The sequence below is a fragment of the Trichosurus vulpecula genome, chromosome 2, assembly GCF_011100635.1.
Source record: "Trichosurus vulpecula isolate mTriVul1 chromosome 2, mTriVul1.pri, whole genome shotgun sequence".
Lineage (NCBI taxonomy): Eukaryota > Metazoa > Chordata > Mammalia > Diprotodontia > Phalangeridae > Trichosurus > Trichosurus vulpecula.
In genome coordinates this window covers 329201982-329222353 of record NC_050574.1, presented here as the reverse complement: position 1 = coordinate 329222353, position 20372 = coordinate 329201982, and the positions used below count along the sequence as shown (strand labels likewise).

Sequence of the window (20372 nt, the reverse complement as noted above, 5' to 3'; positions counted from 1 at the left end):
CATGAAACTTTCCCGACTGCCTGAACTCACAATGATTTTTTTTGTCATCGACATCCTAAGCCACATAAACTAGCACTTGATTATTGTTCTCTAGTTTCATTTAAGCACACAAATAACAGAATATATATATAAGGCACAGTATTCTGACTACAAAATTAAATGTGAACTACTGTTATTGTTACAATTTGACTTTCTGACAGAGAATGTAAGCATCTCAGGGAAGGCTTCCTGATGCTTTACTACTGTTCACAGTAGCCAAGTTCACTCTTGGGCATGAAGGAGGTGCTCAATACATATCTCCTGAATTAACTATCCCCAGATTTCACCATTTTGGATTCTAAAATTAGATGAGGGTTCTACATGAAAAGCCATTGTCAATGCCAATAATTAGTGCATGGCTCTGTGTTAGGTGCTAGAGATAACAAAGACAAAACAAAAACCTTGGAGGTGAGTACCCACCCAAAAGAAGTCATCCTATCTTCATATAATCTTATTAATAAATGTTATCTTTGAAATATGTGGTCACAGGGAAAAGGAAATAAGAGAGGTAACATGGAAACAGTTCTGGAATTGGGAAGCAGAAAACTAGAATTTGCACACCGAATTGCAGGTTTGCACCCCAACTTTGCTACCCTACATGACATTGGGCAGGTCATTTAACCTCTCTAACACTCAAATTTCCTTAGCTATAAAAGGAGGATAAAAAATATTTTTACTATGCTTCAATGATGAAATGAGGAAAAAAAACACACAAACATAATCCTGTGTCAATGCTTAGATGCTATATAAATTTAAGTTATTACTTTTTCTGACAATTTCGTATTTCAGAAGTTTCTCTTTTGCAACAATAATTTCAACTTGCTGGTAGACTATAGGTGAGCATGGAATACCATTAGCTGAATATTTTACAATAAGGGCTCCTTTCTTGCATAGGTAGAACTAGATGGCCATCAAATTCCCTTACAATTTCCTGTAATGCTGCATCCACTGCTTTTGCTCAACTGTTTTACTTTGTTGTATGGGAGGGGAGAGGATATATCCAGAAACTACTGTGATGTGAAAACAAAAGGTATGAAGTGCAAGCTATCAGCAACCACATAAAAGAATTCTTCAAGAGAGATGCAAATAAAAACTCTTTGGTAAAGCTGACAAAAGATGAAACAGTCAATGCTAGAGGGCCTATGGAAGGCCAAGCATACAAGTAATGTACTGTTGATGGAACTGTGGATTACCTAATCTAGAAATTTGGGATTATACTAAAAAAAAGTTACGGAATGAATAGAGATATAAGGTATAGCAGGCATATAGCTAAAGGATATCAAGGTCTCATATATACAAAAATGATAGCAGTACTTTTGGTAATAAAGAATTAGAAAGTAGGTTACCCATCGATAAAGGAATAGCTCAACAAATTGTGGTACATAAACACAACAGGATGCTACTGTGCTATAAGAAGCCACGAATAAGAAGAATTCAGAAAAACTTATAAAGACTTGTATGAAGTAATGCACAGCAAAAAAAAAAGAAAGAAAGAAAGAAAAAAGCAGAAGCAAAATAATTTACACAAAGACCATAATAATGTAAATGAAAACAATACTAAAAAATGTATACGTCTGTTTAAAACATTATCCAATCTTGATTTCAGAGGACTGATGAAGCATGCCTCCTACCTCTCTGCTGAAAGATGATGACTATAGGTGTAGAGTTTTTTTTGACTGTCCTTATTTGTTAAAATAGAGGGGGGCAGGGGAGGGTTGATAGAGTCCCTGGGAGGTGACTGATATAAAAACAAGAGCATCAATAAAACGTTGTTTTTTAACCATTTAAAGGCATCAATATAATCTATTTAAAAAAAAAAAAGGCTTGTTTCCAAAGAGATTTGGCATTATAAAACCTCCATCCTGATGAACGTGTTCAAGTGCACAAAAGGACAGGATTCCATATACAGGTCCAGCAGCAATGTATTAAAACAAAATTATAAAATCCAGGGTATTCTAGTTAAATTCTACAAAGACTCAGTAGACACTATTTGCAAAAAAGTGAACAGTTCACCTTGTCTTTAGAGAGAACAAATGGCCAAAGGGACAAATTACAACTAAATGTAAAGCTGCTACTGGGGTCAAGTGGAAAGAAAGCTAGATTTGGAGTCCCAGGGCCTAGGTTCAAATTCAGACTATGCCTCTAATCTTTGTGAACTTTAGCAGCTTTAGTTTTCTCATCTATAAAACAGGGGGCTGATTTAGATCTCTAAGGTTTCTGACAGGTATAAATCTATGAGTAAATGATGATTAAGTCAACTAATACAGCTTCAGGTCAACCAGACTTCATGAAGAGTGTCTGGTTTGTCACTCCAGCCTAAGGCAACCCTCACATTCCATTTCTGGGTAATAGCTTTTGTGATTGTAGTTTTAAGTGGCAAGAAACTTAGGGAAGGTGAGTCATACTTTAAAACACAAATTTCAGGAGATTAAATTCATCAGAGCTAATGAATGATGTAGTTTAGATAAAAGAACCTCATTACGGACTATCTGCTTGCTTAGCACTCATATTTTAGGGATCCCAGCTAGTGGTCTTGGAAAGACATGCGCTCAGTCATTAGGTAGAGTGTGGACAGATTAACACAAATCTATCATCACTCCTGAAAAAAAAATCACAACAAAAACACATGCACACTGACGGTAGGTCAGTGGCACTATCTTACTTTATGAAGGAGAGCATATTATAATGGTCTACTTCAAACCTCTCACCTTCTGCTTAACTGGTTAGGCCTCCTGAGAACTGGGATTGGTTTCCTCTGCATGTCATTTTGCCTCTGAAGGTTTGTCTTCCTTTTTAACATTGGATAATATCGCTGTATGTTCTTTAAAGACAATAACAACAACAATCTGATTAACATGGTTTCCTACCTGTAGATAGAAGGTGTTCTTCATGGGGCGGGGGGGGGGGGAGGTAATAAAAAGAGCATAAGATTTAGCATCAGAAACATGGGTTCAAGCCCCAGCTCTGACATAATAACTACATGAATAGTGAATATTATTAACTCCTGAGTTGTTTCCTTGTCTGTAAACTAGGGAGAATACTTAAACTCTCTCTATCCCCTAGAAGGTACTGAGGTAAGCATTTTCTAAATCATAAGATGAGACAATTATTTATATTTCTGTGTTTTTTCTCTAGAGAGAGCTCCCTGTGGGGGCCCTAATTCATCTAACCTTTGTATTTTTCCCAGGGCCTTGGACAAGATACTGCCCAAAGGTGCCTTTAATAAATGTTGAATGAGTGAAATGATATGAATAGAAATGTGAGCTATTGCTGAAAAAAGTTTAACTGAAGGTAGGATGCAGCAATTCTATAACATTAGCTGAAACCAACAGTCTTAGCAAAAACAAAAAATACAAACATGTCCTGAAAAGTGAAAATACTGTATATAAAAGTAGTTCCTCTTCATGTAGAAATCTAACTTTTTAATAAGTCTACAATATACTTAAGGATAAGCCTAAAAACCATCAGAAAGAAAATGTTTAATTCCCATAGTATAAATAAAATAAGTAGTATTAACTCTAAGTCCATATATTTTAAATCCAGATCTATGCAGTATGCTTAACACCCTCTACTTGATTTTTTATCTCAAAAGTTTACTTCTTTATGTCTTTCTTATTTGTACTATGCATTCCCTAGAGGACAGATTCTTAACCATTTTTTGTGTTATGAAGTCCCTTTTGACAGTCTGGTAAAGCCCATGGGGCCCATCTTACAATAATGTTTTTAAATGCAAAAAATAAAAATTCATAGGATCACAAGGGAAATTAGTTATACTGAAAGAGTTATCAAAACACCAAAACTTCAAACAAACAAACAATAACAACAAAACAAGTTCATGGACCCCAGGTGAAGAACCTCTACTTGAGAGCAATGCATTTGTTCTAACATATCACAGGTATCAACTGGACCAATACTTCCATTTGTTTGACTAATTTTATACTTATGATTCTTAAATACACTTAGTTTCTAAAAACGGAATACTTCTCAAGTCTAGCTATTATACTTAAATAAGAATAAACACAAATTTATATACATATATGAAATAAAGTGAGAAATCATGCATAAAAAAGCAAAATATCGAAAGAGTACTTCTAAGTTAAAAATAATATAATTTACAGTTTCTCGAGAAGTTGCCCTTAATTCCTGACTCTCAACACTCTGATCCATCCTTAACACTGCTGCCAAGCTAGACTTCCTTAAAATATGCTTTCACATCAGGTCACTCCTATTAAAAAACTTCCAGCCCTTCACTATAGATTGCATTATCAAATTTTAACACCCCCTTCTCATTCCCAAGGCTCTCCACAAATTTGTCTCAATTGATCTGAAGCCCAACTTCGCTACTTATTAAATCTGTGACCATGAGCAAAATCACCTAATTTCTCTAGGCATGTTTTCTCATCTGGAAAATGAGGAGAGTGTACCGCCTAGTCCATCGTATTTCACAACACATGCTATGTGACTAGTCTCTCTCATCCTCCTATTAACACACCATACTCATGCAGGCTTCCATGTTTCCTCTGATGAGGATATTTCCCTCTCCACCTACACAAACCCAACCTACTAGGTTGGGCATTTAAAAACATCAGGGCCCAGTTCAATCACCTAGCATACATTAAGAGCTATTATGTGCTAGGCAGTAAGTTAAGAACAGTAAATACAAGGAAAATTTGAAGGTGCTTACATTATAACAGGGAATACAGCATATCAAATAGATGTATTCAAGATTCACATCAAGTGAATATGAGTTAACTTCAGAAGGGAAAACACTAGACAAATGGGGGAAGCCAGAAAGAAGACTCTTGCTGAAGGAGGCGCTTTAGATGAGTCTTCAAAGTCACGATACCTAAAAGGTGAAAGTGCAAAGCAGCAGTATTTCAAGCAAAAGGAACCATCAGTGCAAAGGTACCGCAATGGATGATGGAGCCTTCCATGTAGGTAAGAGCCAGTGTGCCCATATGACTAGACTGGCAAGTGCATGGAGGAGAGTGATGTGTAAGAAGACGCATAAGATAGCAAGAGGCCAGGCTGTAAAAAGCTTTGAATGCCAAAGACAGGTGTATACAGTTGATCCTAGATTTAACAGGAAGCCAATGGAATTTACTGAATGAGAGGAGTACGAGTGACATGGTCAGAGCTGTATTGTAGGAAAATCATTTTGGTAGCTGTGTGCAAGATGGATTGGAGTAGGGAAGAACCTGAGGGAGGAAGACCAATCAGAAGGCTGATGTACCAGTCCTCTCAAGCTGGAAGTAGGGTGGTAGCTTTGTGAGTGGAGACAAGAAGACACCTACATGGGATGTTACGGATAGAATGGCAAAGTTTGACATCTGATTGGATATGTAAGGACAGCAAGAGTGAAGACACAAAAAACTGCACAAGTTTATAAGCCTGGGTGACTGGAAAGATTGTGATGGGTTTAGGGAAAAAGAGAATGAGTTCAGTTTTGGGCATGCTAAGTTTGAAATGTCTATGGGACATGCAGTTTAAAATGTCAAATAAGTTACTCATGATGTGAAATTAAAAAGCAGGGTTGGAGATGTAGAACTGAGAGTTATTGGCAAAAAGATAATTGAAACCACAGGAGCTAATAAAATCAACAAATGACAAGTAAAAAATAGAGATGAGGAGGCTAGGAAGAGAACCTTGGCTAATGACCAAGATATGGATGAAGGGCCAGCAATGGAAACTGAGGAGTCAAGATGGATAGGAGAAATGAGAAAGCAGAGTCAACCCAAAGAAAAGAGACAGCATCTAGGACAAAATGGTCAAGAGTGTAAAATTCTTAACAGAAATCAGAGATGAAAATTGAGAAGAAGCCATTAAGATCTGGTAATTAAGAGATTGCTGATAATTTTGGAGAGAACAGTTTAAGTTGAATGAATTCAGAAGCTAGACTGCAGAGGGTTTAGAAGTAAGAGGAGAGGATGCAGATATATTTTTCAAGGCATTTAGCCAACAAGAGGAAGAGACATAGGATGACAGGATCTAGTAAGCATTTTTTAAGGCTATGGGAGACTTGGATATTTTTATATGTAGCAGGAAAGGAATCAGCAGATAGAAACTCGAAGACTGGAGAGGGACAGGATGGTAGTGTGGCAATTTACTGCAAAAGACAGGAGGCGTTGGAACCAACAGTACATATAAATGAGTCAAGGAGATAATATAAATTGTCAAGGAGAAAGGCCAATTCTTCACCACAGATTAAAGGAAGAGACAGTGGGGGATATGAAGGAAATGTCAGATGAAGAGTGAAGAAACCAAGAGCTTGAAGTGAATGGCATTATCTGGTTAAGTATAAGTTCGGAGTGTAGAGGAAAGGGGAAGTATGGGAGGTTTGGAGAGAGAAGAGAAAGTGTGGAAGTGCTATGGTGAAGGAGAGAATCAGCTGGGGAGGAGGACTGTCTTGCTGCACTAAAGGCCCACTTGAAATCAGATTAACATTTGCAGTGGAACCAATCAGCATGACTGTGTGACTTATTCCAGCAACATGTGAATAGAAACAGAATGTTCTAGTAGTAATCCAGGGCTAGGGTTTGGTGATCTATAACTGATAACATGACACAGGATCAAAGGATTCAAGACTACAACAAGGAGTGAAGATTCAGGAGGGCAAGAGTATATAGGCATAAGGAGAAACTGAATGATAAAAGAATATGACAAGACAAAAGAATTACAGATTCCTGAGAGTGATAAGTGGACACTAAGGAGTGATGGTAAGATCAAAGGAATTAAGAGAATTTCACTGATCTCTTCCAGTACTTCTAGTAGATCATATTACACAATTCATTACTTGATTTTACCCTCCTTGAGTAAAATGACTATCTTACATATTTCTCACAATGCCTAGGCAAAGATTTTTTTGACTGACTCAAATAGAGAATTTCTCTATTTCCTGACCAGTCTTTGTCTTCAAAACAAGAGTTTTCAATTAGATAACCTCGCTTTTGTTACTATGGCAAATAATAAATGATAAAAAGCATTCCTTCATAAGAAATGCATGTTTAATTAATCGATACCAAAAAATCCATGATTCAAAATCTTAGGATTACAAAAGTCTTTATATACATACATCAATCAGGTAAAGTAAAATATTAAAGGTTAAGAAAAATACAACATTCACATCAGAGAAAAATTAAAAGATAAACAATACATAGACTGTGTCTACATTTCATAAAGGATTTTTTTTTAAAAGCTGAAAAAAATGGACAGGACCTCTAAGGTTCCTTCTTATTCTAAATCTATGATCTTAAGTTACCCCAAACTCATACAAAAACTTTAGACATTCTGTCAATACAAATTCTAACCTCTATATTGATTAGTCTGCTAAAGTCCCTTCTAGCTCTATGGAGCAGATAAATAATATAAGAATTTTACTTTTACTAAGGTCTAAAGTAAGACTGTCTTAATAGAGATGCAGATGTGCACTTTACCTTTTTGACAGTTTTAAATTGACTATAAACAAAGCAAAAATCTGAATAAAAGTACTCAACAGAGCCATTTGCCCAGTTACTCAGAGTGAGGAACAAATTAGGTTGATCAAATAGGGTATATTAATTTTATTATTCATTTAATTCATGGATGAATTAAATCTTGTTCATTTTTATAGCAGTAAAACTGCACTAGAGTTAACACTAATTGGGAGAGTTGAAGTGAATTCAGCAAAAAAGTCTAAGCAAGATTTTTTTTTTTAGAAGTATGCATTTCACTGCCTTCGGGGAAACAATACTTGATAAGAAAATGTCTAATGGGTCCTTCAGGCACTTATTTTAATAAACATATAACAGTCATTTGTAATTAGCACTTGAACTGTTCTATGTGAATACTAACTTATTTTGAGCATTCCTATAATCCTTTTTTAAAAATCCATTGTAATCACTTTGAAGAATAGACTTTAAAGGGCAAATGTAAAAAAAAATTAGTGTAGTCTGAATTTAAAAGATATTTCTAGTTTTTAAGATTGCTGGATAGTTTCTCATTTAGCATTTATCATACTGTTTATATACACAGATGTGCATGTAGCAACAATACTGTAAAAACAAAAAATTAAAATTTATTATGTTTCGGTAACTGATCCTGCCCTGAAATGCCTCATCCAGGAAAGGATGTGAGCTCGAGTTCTTGAACCTATGTCATGTCATTGAAGTGCAAGCTCTGTCAGGTTCTCCTAAGCTGAAAAAACTGAAATATAGCCCCAGATGTGAACTGTCCTCTAAGGATTAAGCTTGGTCAAGTTCAAAAGACTCCTCACCAAAAGGCTAGTCACCAGATAATGAAAGTTTTGACCATGGTTCACTGAATTATCCCCAAAGGTTATCCACAATCAGTGTAGAGTACCAGCATTAATAAAATAGCAGTTCTTTTGAAGTACTTTAATATAAACTAAGATATTACTCTTGTATACATCAATTCTAATTCAAATGGGGGGGGGTGGATGTGGAAGAGAGATGTTATTATTATTTTCATGATAGTGCCATCCTCCTACCTTCTCACTTAAAGGTGGTCGGTTGATAGGGCTGACTCCTTTACGAATTCCATTTGCTTTCCGAGCTGCCAGGCCAGTGATAACTCCATATGAACGTCTCTTTCCAGGACCCATTCTTCCTCTTCGGCCCAAACCATTTTTACCAAAACCTTGTGAGATGAAATGAGAGCAAGATAATCAACTACACTGGAAAAAATATACTGGAGGCTGCTAAGGCCTAGAATATAAAAAGTCACTGAAGGAGAGCATTGCTAGGTTCCCTTCTCTTTTTTTTCTAAAGGACTTCTAAAATTCAAATACCTATTTAGAATTCTCTCAGAACCTTGAGAAATTTCATAATCACCCTACTCTGTGTTCATGGGTTACCTCTCACCTTAAGCTGGAGTTGTGTAAGATGTTCTTTCTTGTAGCCACTACTGTTATCCCTACTACATCGCAGGGGTAAGGGGCATGGCTCCCCCATGATCTGGAAAATCTATGTAAAATTTTTTTGGCCCTCCCTTTGTACCAGAGAAGAAGTTTGATTATTATGGTATGAAAAGATAAAATATGTAAGTATTACACAATACTATATATATTTTATGCATTTCTAAGTAAACTTTTTCTGTGTTACCTGCTGGCCTTCACGTGTCATCTGAGGCTTCCATAACCCCCTCCCCCCAAAAAATTCCCATTTAATTTCTTATGCTGACCTGTGATACATCAAAACCACAATGGGGAAAGTCACAATGTGGAAGGGATAACTATACTTAGCTGCATCAGGGAAATTAGGGTACAGTATTTAAAAGGCACATTTATGGAGAATAAAGTCTCTGAAATTTCTTTCTTAGACTGCTTCATTCTGTTAGGCTAATCAAGTCTCCTAATCATCTTGCCCAAGTCTTATTTCTACCACAGGGCTGCTATCTATTTCAAAGTGAATATGAAAAGAGCACTGAGACACTTACTACCATCCCCAAACTAGGCAGCTTAGTCTTTCCCTCTCTCTTTTTATCCCTCTGCACAGCCTATATAGCTAAACTTGGCCAAACCTCAGATGTCACATTATTATTGCACTTAGCAATTTCATCTTGGCACACTTTATTTTTAGTTCAATTTTACCCCAAAGAACAAAAAACATGCCCCACTGTTCCTACTTGTACACGTTCATCAATCTGTTACTGCCAAGATATTCTTTAAAATATTAATCTGCAGTACAGAACAGTCATGTAGTACAAGCAGTAGTGAAGACACACCTCAAGGGTTCCCTGGACACTTCAGTCACTACATCCTTCATTTGGCTACATAAACTGGCCCACTTTTCTGTTCACACATTTCCAATGTGGAATATAAATAAATGAATGAAAAAGCATGTAAGCCTTTGAGACATGCCAATCACTGGGCTAAGGGTTGTGGATATGAATACAAAGGACACTGTTACCTACACTCAAGCTCATGTTCTAATGGGGGAAGAGAACACAGAGAGAGAGGTTCAACTGCAGGGTAGACAGAAAAGTCCAGGTTGTCCATAAAGTACAACAACCTGGCAGAGCAAGGGCCCTTCTGGTTCTAAATCCCAAGATTCTGACTTTTTTATTTACACAAGTCTTTAGGGTACATGACAGCGTGGATGGCAATGTCTGGGCATCTGGAGTGGGCAGGCAGGGAAGATGGCAAGCCCCAGGTCTTACTGCAAAGACTATAGCTAATGACTTCCTGCTAATCCAAACAATACAGCACCACAGCCAGGGAGGCAGGAGGGGTCAAGCCCACAACTTTTGTGAAGTGGGAAATCTAGGTTCTCTCCCACTGACAAAAGCACTATCTAATGATAGAGGGTCAGGAAGATCTGGGCTTAAGCGCCGTTTTTCATCCACTGGCTACGTAATCCTTAATGTGTGAATGAACCTTCTGAGTGCAGCAGGCACTTTTCAGTCACTGTAAGTTGCAAAGTGGTACTGATCTACGTTAGAAGAGAGGGCTTTCCTCATTAGGCGCTCCCTACAGCCATGGAATCATAGGTCTAGCTAAAAACACAACAACTCTGTGAGGGGAGTGCTACTATTATCCCCATTTTATAGTCAAGGAAAATGGGACAGATATTAAATAACTTGCCCAGTATGTAAAGCGAGTGAATTTGAACCCAGGCCTTTCTGACTTGAGGCCACCTTTCTATTCACTATGCTGTTATGACAAAGCCTTGTCAATAAATATATACAATAAATACATGGGCATTTTATATAACACAAAGTACCATTTTGCTATTTCAAAGGACTTTAGAAATTTATTAATTTATGATTTTTGCTTTTAAAACACATTCTTGGTCTTATTTTTTATCTGATGGCAACTTCTTGAACAAGGACACACACACTTCGAATGGTTAAGGGGGAAACTTGTTTTTACATGTGGCTCAGCAAAAAGGGAAATTGTCCACATTTTGTCAGACATTGTAGGCAACTCATACGTACAAAAAAGGTTTCTTCCATGAATGAGCCCCTAACATACATCAGTTAGTCAACTTGTGTACAACCTTTTTAGGAATACACCTTTTACAGAAGGTACATCCACCAGTTTGTACAATTAGCAAGCCAGTCACACATTTACTGGCTGCACTTCATACTAAAAATGTAAGCAGTCACAAGCGAAATGAGCCCAAAGTTATGTAGGCCTCATGAACTATCACTAGAACAGTTACAAAACAGGTATCTGACTTACTGCCTTATGCTAAAAAGGAGAGGAAGTTAAATTTCTAAATCAGAAATTATTTTATAGGTACTCGTTTCATAGGTACTAATTGTTAAGATAAAGATTTAATCAAATAAAGATGACTAATAAAATCCCAGCAAGAAAAGCTAAGTTAGCTCTCAGAAAAACAAAAAAATGAAAAAGTTTTTAATCAGTTTATGGCTAAATTGTGAAACTTTCCACAAACATCTTTTATCTGTCTACTAAAATGAGTACTATTACTTAATAAATCAATTTTACAAAATATTTAGTGGTTCTAATAAAACTTTTTCCTGACTTTTAGAATTATTAAAAACACAAGTATTTAAAAAGGAAATATTACTGTCCAGAAAGGTTTCATTTTCTCCTCTCACTGCCTTTAATTAGTACATAAGAACTCCTGTGCTGAAAGTGAACCTCCAGCAGAAAGCAACTGTAAATAAAGTAAATGCCTATCAATTAAGGAATAGCTAAACAAATTGAAGTACATAAATGCGATGAAATAATTACTGCACTATGAAAAATGACAAACAAAATGAACTCAGTGGAGCACAGGAAGAAACATGAATTGATGCAATTAAGGGGGGAGAGAACAAGACAAAACTAAACACTTTCTTTATAAAGATTAAGCATGGTCCCCAACAAGGAGGAAGGGGGGAGGCCCACTTTGTAATACTGTACATGTTGCCAAAAACAGTTTATGTCTTCGTGAGTTCACTCAACTAGTTCTTATCCTCTTTAAAAAAAAAAAAAAAAAAAAAAAAAGCTTTTTTACTCTTAAAGAAAAAAAAAAGCCAAGGGATGGCTCACTGAGTAAAAGGAGAGGGAGATATATTCAGAAATGAATGTCATGTGAAAACAAAAGATATTAATCATTTTTAAATAAAAAAAATAAGTTCAAGAAAAAAAGCTACCTAAAAGAACAAATCTGCCTTTAGTTCTAGCAACACATAATAGAATAAAACCAGAAAACACTGCTTTTCTTTTTGTGACCACAAAAAATTAGATAGAAAGTGGATGCAGCATGTATAATCGTTGGAAGGACAGCTGAGTGAATTATCTATATCAACCTAACAAAACACTAACAGCAACATAACATTTCAGGGTAAGCATAGTAGTATTGCTCAATGGACCAAACACCCATCATATATGGACACGGAATGCAAAACACACACACACAGTCATCTTGTCTGTTGATTTTGTAATGTTTTCTTTGTTACAAGCGAAGATTTGATTGAGGATAAGAGGAACAAGGTCCCTTTTCAATTCCAATCCAAGATCATCCAATCTATGATACTATGGTTTTTAAAAAAAAAAAAGCATTAATAAAACTTAACTTTGCTGAGATCCCTTTCCTGAATTTTTTTGGTAAATATTTACTTTTCCCTCAAATTTAATAGCTACAATCTCAATTGTCTTCCAAGACACAATATTATTACATATATGAAGCACTATACCATTTTCAAATTGCACTTATATCAGACCATATTTACAACAATCCAAAATGGTAGACATTAATCTTTCATTCTACAGATCTGAGAGAAGTGGAGCCCAAACAAATTAAATGCTTGCCTAAAATGGCTGAAGAGAGAGAGAGAGTGTGTGTGTGTGTGTCTGTGAGAGAGAGAGAGAGAGAGAGAGAGAGAGAGAGAGAGAGAGAGGGAGGGAGGGAGGGAGGGGAGAGAGAGGGAGAGAAAATAGTGAAGAGTACTGGGTTTCCCTTAGGAAAAAAAAATCATGACTTTTTAAACAGTAAAAGCTAAGAACTGTAACTCAGAAGAAATCATCATTGCAATTGAGAGTTTCCTGAAAATATGACACTGAATTAGGCTGTTTAAAATTATAAGAAAAATATTTCAAATTTTAAGAGACCTTAGAGGTTACTTAGTGGAAACAACTTCTTTCATAGATGAGAAAACTGAAAGTTAGGTGATAGTGGCAGGATTTGAACTCAATCCTCTAACTCCAGGTGCAGTACAATTTCCACAATATGCTGCCTTCAGTGCATTTCAACATTTCAAAATGAATTTCAAAGAAGGATAAAAATGTAAAATTTCTGAAAAATTTAAAGTCATAAGGGTGTAATTTGAGGCAAATTCAGGCAAATGCAATACCTTTTAAAATCTAGTTATAGATGAAATAATGTGGATCTGCTCAGTAATACAGAATTGTTATATAGCATGAAGTTATAACAGAGTCCAATAATCATTCTAAAGAACAACATGAAATGATATCATCAAGTCAGTAAACCTTTCATAGCTTTTGGCCCAAAAATAATGGGCACATACCCCAAGGAGATCAAAGACAGAAATACACTGCTTCCCTCAATATTAACAGCAGCACTCTTTAATAACAAAACTAAAGGCAGAGAGCTGTGAATTGGGGAATTAATTGAATTCATTGTGGTGTATTAACAAAATGGAACATTATTGCGCCATGAGAAACAAAAAAAGAATTAAAAGAAATACAAAAGACTTGTACAAAATGATTCTTAGTGAAATAAGCAGTACCAGGAAAACAATATGCATACTTGAAGACGATAATGTAAATGAAAACAAAGCACTGGATATGGAGTCAGAAGACTTGGATTCAAATCCCAGCTCTGCTACTTACTTCCTGTGTGACTCTGGGCAAGTCACTTCCCCTCTCTGGGCCTTAGTTTCCTCATTTGTCAAATGAGGGGGTTAGACTATCTGGCCTTTAAAGTCCTTTCCAGTTCGAATGAGCCTATGGACTAAGTCAAGGCCTATTTCACTGTAATGACTACTGGTATGGAGTTTTACACATGATGTTAGATATGGTAATAGAGTCAATTAACTGGTTTTAATTGGGGGGAAGAGAATAAGCATTTATGAAGTGCCTACTACATGCCACTGTGCTATGCGCTTTACAAATATCTCATTTGATCCTCAACAACCCTGGGAGGTAGGTGTTCTTATGATGCCCATTTTACAGATGAGGAAACTAAGGCAGACAATGATTTACGTGACTTGCCCAGGGTCACACAACTATTAAGTGTCTGAGGTCAAATATAAACTCATGTTCTCCTGACTCCAGGCCCAGAACTCTAACCACTGCAACACCCAGCTGTTTTTCTTCGTTACAAGCAGGAATAGCATATGTATCCAGAAATAAGTGATACAAAAACAAAAGGAATCCACAAGACCTTTTAAAAACATAAGCTAAGGAATATAGCATGTCAAATACACACCTGGTTCTATAAACTCTATGCTATCAAAAATCACTACACGACAAGCTTATCCGTTTATAAAAAATCCTTAGAACATAAATCACTGGGATTAAGTATTCAAATGTTACAGCTTTATTATCAGGCTCAGTCTGACACATGGTTTTGGAGTTTCCAAGACAGAATTGCAAGCCTCACTAATTTAAGCAATCTTTTAGGAATAATTGTACATAAAATCATCAACCAGTAACAATTCCATTTCCAACACTTAATCATCAAGATATTTATTGGATGTAGTATGTAGCACTTTTTAACCTAATTGTAGACCCCAGCCTGTTCGATCCATCAATCATGAGGATTAATTTTTTTCTAAATTGTATATAATTTGAGAATTTTAAATTCTTTTTAAAATTTTCTGTTAAGTATGGAAAAGGTGTGTGGGTTTTCAAAAGCTTAATATGTCAATATTGTGATGAAGCTGATAAATAAGTTAATGCATTAAAACCAGTAGTTTGAGAAAATGAAGGAAATCTGCAGTGGGCTTCTTCCATCCAAGACAGCACAAAAGCTCTCTACATTATCATCTACCCCTGACTCCTTTGTTTTTCCTTAAGCATGCATCTGACCATACCATTCTCCTAACTCCAGTAGCTCTACATTGCCTCTAGGATCAAATATAAACAGCTTGATTTGGTTTTTAAAGTCCTGCTCAATCTGGCCCCAGTCTTGCTTGCCATCCCCAATATATACCATTCCCCTTTCAGGATTCCCTGGAGCCCTCTCCAGCCTTCTCTTTGTTCCTCCCATTCCATGTTGGATATCCATGACTTTGCACCAGCTATCCTCCATAGCTGGAATGCTTTGCTTCAATGCCACTGCCTCAGACTCCCATCTCTTTCTTCAAAAAGCAGCTTAAGAGTCACCTTCTACATAAAAGCTTTCCCAATCCCCTCAAATTGCTAGTGCCACTCCTCACTACTTTGTATTTACTTACATATGTACATGTGCCTTATCCTGGATGAAGCTAACTTTCATGAAAAGAAGGATTGTTTCATTCTTTGTCATTTTTTCATGAGGACAGAGTATAGTGCCTGGCACACAGTGGATCCTTAATAAAAGCTTGGTGATTGATTCAATTTCTGACTGTGTGACAATAGAAAGCAGAGTGGCTAGGAAGTCACAGGACCTGGTTTTTGGCTTTGCTACTTACCAGCTCTGTAATTTTGAACAAATCACTTAACCTTACCTTGTTCTCAATTTCCTTTCCCGTAAAATAATGGAACTAGATGGCCCTTGGAATTCATTCCAGTTCTAACTCTATAATTCTATGATTAGTAGACCCTCTACTTGCCCAGGCTAACTCACACCCTTGATCCCATCCCCTTCAGTGGCTTTTAGGAATTTGTCATATAGAACAAATTCCCTCTAAACCTTAAAAAACAAACGAAACAACCAAACCTGTTAAACACCCTCTACCAAGTGATTATCAGCTCTTCTCCCTTCATTTTCACTAATCAACTCCTATAAAGAGCCTATATTCACTGCCCACTTCCTTATCACACACTCAAATTTGCCTCAATTCTCTTGCAATCTGACTTCAACATACCAAAAAATTAAAAATTTTTCTTTCCCTCCCCAAGTCTGTGACTCCTCCATTCTCTAATTTCTGTTGAATATTGCCACTATCCTACCAGTTGTGCGGGTTCACAGACCCAAAATCATCTCCAACTCCCCTCTCAAATCTAATCAGGTGCCAAGACCCAAGGATTCTGTCTCCATAGCCACTCACAGCTGAACTGTTCCTTCCTCTTCTCATACTACCCTCACCCTTGGTTGAGGCCCTCACTGCCTCTCATCTAGACTACTGTAATCACCTTCAAATTGGTCTCCTTATCTCTTGTCCAATTTATGCTTCACACTGCTAACAAAATGATTTTCCTAAAGCATAGGTCTGACTGTATCACTTCCCTGCTCAAAACTCTTCAGGACCTTCTTACAAGGCAAAATACGGTGGTGCTAATGTGATCAAAGATCTTCCCCGCCCATTCAATAGGCCTCAGGTGGAGCTAGTTAAGGGAAGCTTGATTAGGAGAGGCTTGCTTGTATACAGGCCCACACCCTTTTGCTATTAGGTACTAAGCCCCAGGCCTACATAGGGTATATATACCCTGTGGGTAGCCATTAAGCTCAGACCAGAGAGCTGCAAGAAGGAGATGAAGAGGAGGAAGAAGAAAAGAGAACTGGAAGGGATGGAGAACTAGAAGGGCTCTGAGAATTGCAAGGACTTTCAGAACTGTGAGAGGAGAGGATGCAGGCAAGCAGACAGTTAGGTTTCATGAGTGAGTATTTACCGGAAGACCCTAGCAGAAGGGAAGGTTACAGGATGGCTTGGCTCTTGTGATACTGTGTTTTAATCTCCTTGCTGTTACATTGAGGTCAGCTTTCTAGTTTTGGAATACAATTATTGCTATGTCAAACTGGGGTTATTGGTTCTGGGATTTGATCCTCTGGTGTCTGAATAAATGTTTTACTACTTCTGCCTTCTATACAGAGTCTCTTATACTCTGCAATTCCGAACTGTACAGGCATATTCATGGTCACCATCGATATCATGAATCTTGCGTTAGTCATATAAATATAGATTTCTTAGTCTAGCATTTAAGGCCCTTTACAAACTGCTGCAAATTGTCTTTCCAGCCTTCTTTTACATTAGTCTATGCTCTAGAGTGTCATATACTCTATATTCCAACCAAACTAGCTGCTTCCCAGCCTCAACATTTCATTTGATATCCTGTCATCATCTAAGACTAAGTTTAAGGACCACTTCTTCCACACAACCTTCCCTGATTACCTCAGCTGAAAGCATTCTTTTCCTCCTCAAATTTTTTTAACATACAGTGATTGGACCTCTCCATTCCAATACAATATTATTGCCTCTCATGATTAAGGTTTTCTATTGTGAAGAGGAAATGTCAAAAAAAAAAAGGGGGGGGGGGGAGTGCCTGCCCTTAAGGCCCTCACACTTCCTTTTGCCACCATAATTTCCTACCTTTCACTATACTCACTGATGTACATGTCACAACAACCTCAAGAGAATATTATATCCTTAAGGACTGAGGGTGGTATTATTTCTTATTGGGGCTATCCCTAACGCCTAACCCCAGGTATTTTGAATGAAGGAGGTATTTGACATATATTTGTTCAATGTAGAGTATACAGATCATAGAAGTTATTTCATTCTAGTACTGATCAGGCCACAGACAGTATCATTTCCAGTTCAAGGCTCTACTTAAGAATTACACTAACAAAATGACCAGTGAAATGCCTAGAAACAGCATTAATTGAAGAATGATAATAAAAAACTAGGTTTATCAGAAAGGTACAAACCTAATTTACTATTGGTGGACCTATAAATTGATCTAACTACTGTCTAAAACATTTTGGAGCTATCCTCCCCAAAACTAAATTATGAACACCCTTTGACCCAGCCATACCACTACTAGGGCTATATCTCAAAACGAGAAGAGGGGAAAACAGCTATACATCTCAAAAAATTATAGCATTTTTTGTGTGGAAACAAAGTACCTAAATACTGAATAATGGCTGTCTAAATTATGGTATATTAATGAAGGAAAAACAAGAACAATATTAACATAATAGAATTATTGTTCCACAAGAAACGTCGAAAAAGAGAGATCACGAGAAAACTAGAAAAATTTATATAAATTGATGCCAAATAAATAAGCAAAACCAGAAAAACATTGTATATGATAACTACAATATTGTTAAGGAAAGTAATTTTTGAAAGATTTAAAAGAATGATGATAAATGCAATAAACCACCATGACTCTGTAAGACTGATGATTCAGCATTATCTCCCATTTCTTGAAAGGGAGGTGATGAGCAAAAGATGTAGAATGAAAGATGTGTTTTCTGACAGCCAATGTGTAGATCTGGTTTGCTTATCCATATTTATGTTACAAGGGAAGGCATTAAATTTTTTTTTTCTATTATGGGGGAAGAACAGTAATGCTTTAAAATTTAAAAAGTTAATAAATGATAAAGCATTTATGAAACAGAGGCAAGAGGAAGTTCAGAAAGACACACAGGACAAAATTTAAATATTTAGCATGTCACATACTTTTATAAAGTTACATATACTTGAGATTCAGTTTCTTTTGTAATTCTCTTTTTCTGTTCTTAGTTTATGAGAATGATGTTTGTTGATGGCTGTCAAATTCTTATTTTAAAAATAAAACAGGAGAAAAAGGAAAGAACTCAGTATGTTTAGCCTGGAGACAAGATTAAGAGGAGCCATAAATAGGGCTATTACAAAGAAAATGTTTCAGGCTAGACTAGAAAAACTGGTGAAAGTTAAAGAGATTTCACCTTAAACAATGAAAGAATGTTCTAATCCATAGTGAAGCAGACTGCCCTGGCCAAGTAGTGAGCTCTCTCTGCCTCAATGAAGATCATGGAAATAGGCTCAGAGATTATCTAGTTCAACCCCTTCTTTTTACAGAAGAATAAATGAAGGTCTAGAGAGGTTTAAGTGACTTATGCAGGAGCATATTTAGCCAATAAGTGACCTCAAGGCCAGCCTGGCTGCCTTTCTGAGAGACTGCTGCCTCTTCAAGTACTAAAGCAGGCTTATTATCTATCAGGAAAGCTACATAAATGGAATTTTTTCATTAAACAAGAGTTGGAACCAAATGACTTCTAGCATTCCTTCCAGTTCTGAAATTCTGTCATTTTAAACATGGTTTATTCAGAAAATAATTATGATCATACTGAGTTGGTCTGCAGATTGGTTTTGGGTGGGCTGTTTTCCCTCGGATTCGGTTAATTCATTGCTAGGTTTCAATAAAAATTGTTTTCATATAGAGTGGTAGATCAGTGGAATAGATTAGCACACAATACACAGCAGTAAATGACCATAGTAATCTAGTATTCGATAAACCCAAAGATCCAAACTTTTGGGACAAGAACTCACTATCTGACAAAAATTGCCAGGAAAACTGGAAAGTAGTTTGACAAAAACTAGGTATAGACCAACATCTCACACCATTTACCAAGATGGGTACATGATTTAGACATAAAAGGCTGATAGCAAGTAATTAGGGGAGAAGGGATTATTTTATCTGTCAGATCTATGGATAAGGGAAGAATTTATGCCAGAAAATAAAATCAATAATTTTGATTACATTAAAATTTTTAAAATTTTGCAAAAACAAAACCAATGCAGCCAAGATTAGAAGGAAGGGAGAAAACGGGGGGAAAATTTTTTTACATAAAGTTTCTCGGATAAAAGCCTCATCTCTCAAATATATAGAGAACGGAGTCTCTATTTAAAAGAATATAGTTCATTCCCCAACTGATAAATGGTCAAAGGATATGCACAGGCAGTTTTGACAGGAAGAAATCAAAGCCACCTATAGTTATATGAAAAAAATGTTCTAAATTATTCTTGATTAGAGAAATGCAAATTAAAATAACTCTGAGGTACCACCTTACACCTAGGCTAATATGACAGAGAAGGAAAATGACATATGTTGGAGGGGATGTGGAAAAAACTTGGACATTAACGCATTATTGGTGGAGCTGCAAACTGATCCAGCAATTCTGCAAAGCAATTTAGAACTATGCCTAAGGGGCTATAAAATTGTGCATACCCCTTGCCAGCAATACTACTACTAGGTCTGTATCCCAAAAAGATTTTTAAAAAAGGAAAAAGAAAAAGGACCTATATATACAAAAATATTTATAGCAGCTTTCTTGTGATAACCAAGAACTGGAAATGGAAGGGATGCCCATCAGCTGGATAACGGCTGGACAAGTTATGGTATATGATTGTGATGGAATACTATTGTGCTATGAGAAATGACAAGGAGGATGGCTTCAGAAAAATATGGGAAGACATACTAACTGATGCAAAGTGAAGTGAGCAGAACCAGGAGC

The 20372-nt window shown here is 36.5% G+C and overlaps 1 protein-coding gene across 2 annotated transcripts in view; it reads right to left on the bottom strand.

The window, feature by feature from the left end:
- Positions 1-20372, bottom strand: part of FYTTD1 (forty-two-three domain containing 1) — a 47055-nt gene that overhangs the window by 13619 nt on the left and 13064 nt on the right. For both annotated transcript variants that reach the window (XM_036745571.1, XM_036745570.1), the window contains exons 3-4: positions 8525-8673; positions 2748-2860 (exon numbers count right to left, since the gene is read on the bottom strand). In XM_036745571.1, the coding sequence (XP_036601466.1) occupies positions 2748-2860; positions 8525-8673 (262 nt within the window). The remainder of the gene's footprint in view (positions 1-2747; positions 2861-8524; positions 8674-20372) is intronic.